This window comes from Nicotiana attenuata, chromosome 5 (genome assembly GCF_001879085.1).
Source record: "Nicotiana attenuata strain UT chromosome 5, NIATTr2, whole genome shotgun sequence".
Classification (NCBI taxonomy): Eukaryota; Viridiplantae; Streptophyta; class Magnoliopsida; order Solanales; family Solanaceae; genus Nicotiana; species Nicotiana attenuata.
In genome coordinates this window covers 19,535,655-19,541,509 of record NC_031993.1, presented here as the reverse complement: position 1 = coordinate 19,541,509, position 5,855 = coordinate 19,535,655, and the positions used below count along the sequence as shown (strand labels likewise).

The following is a 5,855-nucleotide window of genomic DNA, read 5'->3' as shown; positions in this document are numbered from 1 at the left end:
ATTTGGATGAATTGTTCTTCCTATTTACATTTGTTGCCACTTTCCATATTACTTGTTCATCATTCATTCTTTATTTATTCTCCAAAGTGCGCATTTAATGATCGAATACACGACTCTGAGCACTAGGTAAACGGCATTACTTAAACTTTTAGCTAGATCTAAGAATTATTATGCTTGACTAGGATTCACCTTTCATCTCAGTTATCCTTTAATTAATTTAACAAAGAGTATTATACTTTTTGGCCAAACAATAATATCTGTCAATATTGGTAGCACAAGTTAACTCTTCGAGTTTTATAGCAAGTATAATTGAAACACCACTCGAGAATTCCAAGTCAATAGTTATTCGAACAAGAGAAGCAGAAAACTTAATTGTCTAGGATCAACTTTTACAAAAATGAATTTCTCCAATTCTTTATTCTTTATCTGTCCCATTGTTTTCAAATCGTTAACAAGTGTTATTGATGTAGCAGATTGTTTTTGGAGTTGTGATGTAAGTATTTCGAAACTAAATTAACAAACTGATAGCACTCAAGCAAAGCATTTATTTTGTCGATTGAAGATGAAAATATTGGATTGCAGATAATATCTGATTAGGCCTAAATTGACAAGAAATCTTTGCTAACATTCTTCATTTGCGAATCATGTACGTAGGAAAGGCTAAAGAATAGAAACCAGACGAATATATTTTGATCATAACTTGAATTGATGACTAAAACTTTACTCTTACTAAGAAGAACAAACGAAAAGGGAAAAGAAAGTGAATTTTAGTGCAGTAATGAGAAAGAATGCCTAGGCATTTGTGGACAGTGCAGAATTGAAGTTGTTGATTATCAGTAAAATCGAAATCCATCTAGTCTTAAGCACAGATGTTATGCCAAAAATTATTGCATTTTCTCTATAAAGGGGTCTAAAGCATTAACAAGTTTGCTAAAAATCAAGTTCTTTTAGTTTAGTTTGATAAAATATAAAAGAGGTAGTATGAAGAAAGAGGGGAAAAAAGAAAAAGAAAATAGAAGACTTCAATTGAAGAGTTGCAGATACAACATCAATAAGAAGGTAGTAATTAAGTTGATTATATCACATAATACACAAAAATGAAAAGGTGCATAATATAATAATAAAGCGCTTAAAGAGACAATCCAGACTCTTCATCCTCATCAAGGCCAGAAGTGTAGACAGTGTAAAGAGACCAAACCAAACCAAAGACACCAAAAAGGATCCAACCAAGAAGGTTGTTGCTGAGACCAAAGGGAAGGCCTGTTCCTTCTGTGCTCATTCTCTCATCAACAAGAGCCATTGCTGCTGGGCTTGACATGCTTGCTGCTACTGCTGCTGCCATCATTGATGCTGCTCCCATTCCCAACTTTGATGTTTCCCCCTCTCCCTTTACCTCCATTGAGCATCTCACCTTTCCAACTTTGCTCATGGACGGCAATCCTGATCAATATCAGTACTTAAACTTAATAGGTTCAAAGTTGTGAATTCTTTAAATATGAGTCCAAGACTTGATATTTTCACTAACTTATGGGGGTTCTTGGATAAAAACATACCGTCTATGATAAAATAGGTTCAATTGAACTCATTCCTTATACTTTAGGTCCGCCTTTAATAAGAAGGAACACATGCTAAGACCATTCTCTAAACCAAATCGATTAATGATAAACATGCTTAGGAAAGGATTTAGTTTCAGTAATCGGATTAGGCATGCCTTCGACTTTTTAAGTTTGAGAATTGTCCCGAAGCAATGCTACATTTTATGCATATTTTACTATAGATGCTGTTAACATTATCATATGCATAGCTTATATTAAACACATCTATAATTACAAAATATATATTAGGATATTTAGAAAGAATATGAATCAATATTTACAAATACTTCACCATTTATACATCAAGTGAAGTATTATATACTAATCATTTGAAGAATTGAAGGTATATTTCAAGTGATTCGTTGAAAACTAGAGAAAATGAACATACCAAGAAGAGATGAGGGGCGAGATACAGATCCATTTTGCACGAGGGCGGCACGTGCCACTGAAGAGGTTGTAGTGCAAGCACTGATGGTGGCCATTTCTATATCAATCTGAGAGAATGATCAGAACTCTGAGGACACACTCTTGAGTAATATGAAAGGCTTATCAGTTTACTTTATTCACACAAAAATTGGGAGGAAATACACAAATTTAATCTCCACATGAAAACACAAAAGCCAACCACCCAACATGGATTACTTGGATTGCTCCTTATCTGTTGTGAGCCAATTATATTCAGCCATGTGTCGTGTCATCTAATACTGACCACTATTTGTTAATGGAGTGGACCAACGAGCCAGACGCAATCAAAACAGATATACCACCAATAGTAATAAAGTTTTCGTGCCATGTATCAGTATCAGTCGTTTTTCATTTGATAGAGAGGAAAGATAAATCACGTTGTCGTTTGTAGAAGAAATATTAAACATATCTCAAGTATCTCACAACAACAACTACTTCACAATTACAAATTTACTAGAGACAATAATCTTCCATATTCGGTTAATTTGTTCTTTTAAGTAGACTTAGCTTTATGATAGTTGGCACCGTTCAGTAACATATATACACTATTAAAAAGTTTTAACGAAATATTAGTTTTTTAGTTTCCCTTAGTACTAAAGAAAAAAAATCACTCTTCAATATTGCAAGCTAAAAGACCTATTCGCATTTGGTCATTCAACTTTGTGTTCATTACGCAAAAGTCATTTTTCTTCTTTTTGTTACTTAAAAATCATTCAATTTTATGTTCATTACTCAAAAGTCACTTTTCTTTCTTTTGTTACACAAAAATTATTTTACTTTGCTCTCTTTATCACAAAAGTCACCTTGGCCAGATTTTATAATACTTTTACTTGAAAAGTCTATTATGTCCTTGACATTATAAATTCTATCATTTATGTAATACCCTTTATATTATATACTATATAATATATTTTTACGTACCTAGGTATTTTACTTATAATTAAAGTAGCTTTAGTTTATTTTATTTATTATTTTCATAATATATTCATACATTTAATTTTTTCATGGCACTAAATTTGTTTAATCATATTCAAACATGAACGTATTTTAAATATAAAAATAACAAAAAAATATATTTTTTTTTAAATTTTTTTTAAAATAATAAAAAACAGATTTTCTTAATAATTGATATTTTTTTATAGTCAATAAAAATTATAAAAGAAGTTTCAAAGATATTTGTGTTTAATATTAAATTTCTTAAAGCTTTATCTATTAATATTATTTATTTGAAAGTATTAATTTGATGTGTCATTTTATTAAATGTGGGTATTTTATTTATTGAAGTAATGGGTATGGCTTGGCTGATAAATCAATGAGCTGTGATTTTTTAATTTCTATTAAACATTTCATTAAGCATGATTAAGAACGTGGACTTGAGATGTTTTCACGGTAATGTTACTGACAAATTTAATAATGCTACTTATATATCTTGAAAATTAATATTAAGAAAAAAATAAATGTACGAATATATTATAAAAAAAATAATAATAATATTATGTTATTTTAATTATAAGCAAAATATCTAGGTAAAAGTATATTATATAGCATATAATATAGAAGGTATTACATAAATGGGAGGATTTATAATGACCACTAAAAAAAAGAAAAGTGATTTTTAGATAATGAACACACAGTTGAATGACTTTTACTTAACCAAAAAAAAAAGTAATTTTTTGGGTAATGAAAAATGACCACCCATAAAATTTACTCGACATGTTGGACACCTTACTATTGTAGTGTTTTCCTGCTATGGAACCAACCAAAATCAGCAGATTGTAACGTCAAGATTAGGCTTGCATGAGGATTTATATATATATATATATATATATATATATATATATATATTCAAGTCAATCGTGTTGGATCCCATTTGGCTTAGTTGAATTTAAGTACACTAACTTTTAAGTTTTAAGTATTAAGTGCTTAAAAACACTTTTAGTGGTCAAACTAGTTTTATGAAGAATCACTTACGTGTTTGGATGGAAGTATTGAAATCGAAAATAAGTAGTTGAATAAAAAAAATGGTGATAAGTATTTTTCTGTTAGAATGACTATAATTATTATAACGGAGCTGATTACTACACTCATTTAAATTTTAAATTGATTCAAATAAAATATAATTATCTTTCAATCCACTTTCAGTTCTAAATTGATTAGATAAAATTAATTTTTTTAATTAAATTTCTTGGGAAATTAGGCTTTTGGATTAACTTTACAATCATTTCATAAATTACATCATTTTTGTTTCGTTCTTTTACTTTTGTCCAGAGTTATATAAGTTCCTTGAAGTGATCAGGGGAAAAACCCAGATCTGCCGAAGGGAAAAAACTGAATAGTTAGAAAAGATGAGAAAATATTAATGGTTCTGTTTTTGTCCCTTCTCAAAAATAAATAAAAATGCCGATGGAAGAGCTTCTAATAATAAACAAAAATAAAGCGGCACCAAAATATTTTAATTTTTTAACTATTTCCAGAGTTCAAAAACTACAATCTTTTGATTTTTCTAAAAGGTTCTTTCTCAATTATAATAAAATATGGTAGGACAGATCCCCATTCCATCGAACCAAACATAAAAATAATATCCTAAGCTAAAGCATAAACAACTTAATTTGTTGATTTTCTAACTGAAGAAACGGATACTAATGGGAAAACCTTTGTTACTGTCTTACAATCATAAATTTTGAAAACTTTAAACAAACACAAATGATATCATCAACTAATAAATTCGAACATGAGAGAGTTTGATAATAGGCATCTTTTCGGAAAATCTTACGTGGGACCCTACCCATGTGGCACAGTGGCACCATTCCAAGTGGTGTCTCTAAGGCAAATTTGGCGACCTATTTGGACATTTTAACGTTATATTCTGAAGCCAACACATAAACAAGCGTTGTGTAAACGCTAATCAATCGGTCTTTTTTTTTTTTTTCCTATTCTATTTCCGTCAATATGGTCTTGGCCCGTTGCGTCAGTCCAGCCCAATTTGTAATTTTGCAGGGTTAAACTAAAATTTTTGGACCCCATTTAAAATCGAGGCTTTTAAGTCCATGACCTGTGAGGTTTGACTGAGGCTGAGCCGAGCCGGCCGGTGGGCCTAATAAAAATATTTATTTAGAATATAAAAAGTATACTGCATCTAGCGATGGAAATTCAATTGGATCTTTACTTAGAGGAATCAAAGCTTGACCTTGAGAAGTTTCAAGAGATGGATGTTGTCATGTATTGGAAAGACCATTCTAGAAAATATCCCATTCTTTTAGTGATGGCGCGTGATGTACTTAGTATTTCTATTACCACCGTAGCATCAGAATCAACATTTAACATTGGTGGGCATGTTTTGACAAAATACAGAAGTTGCATTCGTCATGAAAATGTTCTAACGCTTGTTACTACTCGAAATTGGCTGCACGGCTTTTTCCAATCTCATACTGGTAATATTTTTTATGTGAATTTAAATATAGTAGTTTTTAAAATTTTATTATTCTTAATATTTAACTAATTAATATTGCATATGAATTATAGATATAGATGAAAGTGAAGATGTTAAGACAACCTTGTCACAAGCGGATTCAAATGTGTTTAATGAAGATGATGTGTTGGATGTCTCATAAGCGCCATGACCGTTCTCTTGAATAGTTTGTTTTGACTTTTGACTTTTGTGAATGAAATATAGTCTTGTCTTTTACTTTTTTAGTGTTTATTGTGATATATTGGAAGTATAAAAAGTTATTAAGTTTTGTGAAATTTTTTCAATAAGATATTTTTTAACTTTTAAATATTTTTTTTTAGGATAGA

At 30.1% G+C, this 5,855-nt stretch overlaps 1 protein-coding gene across 1 annotated transcript; it reads right to left on the bottom strand.

The window, feature by feature from the left end:
* Nucleotides 1,000-2,214, bottom strand: LOC109225445 (photosystem II reaction center W protein, chloroplastic-like). Its single transcript, XM_019390114.1, has 2 exons — nt 1,984-2,214; nt 1,000-1,440 (listed from the first exon to the last, which is right to left on the bottom strand). Exons 1-2 carry the CDS (start codon nt 2,075-2,077, stop codon nt 1,130-1,132), a joined length of 405 nt encoding a protein of 134 aa, XP_019245659.1. The 5' UTR covers nt 2,078-2,214; the 3' UTR covers nt 1,000-1,129.

What these genes read in the sequence shown, in the direction of transcription:
- LOC109225445 (XM_019390114.1), bottom strand. Translation starts at nt 2,077, where the DNA reads ATGGCCACCATCAGTGCTTGCACTACAACCTCTTCAGTGGCACGTGCC. An exon ending in TCGCCCCTCATCTCTTCTTG is followed by an intron (nt 1,441 to 1,983) that starts GTATGTTCATTT and finishes GATATTGATCAG; the next exon opens with GATTGCCGTCCATGAGCAAA.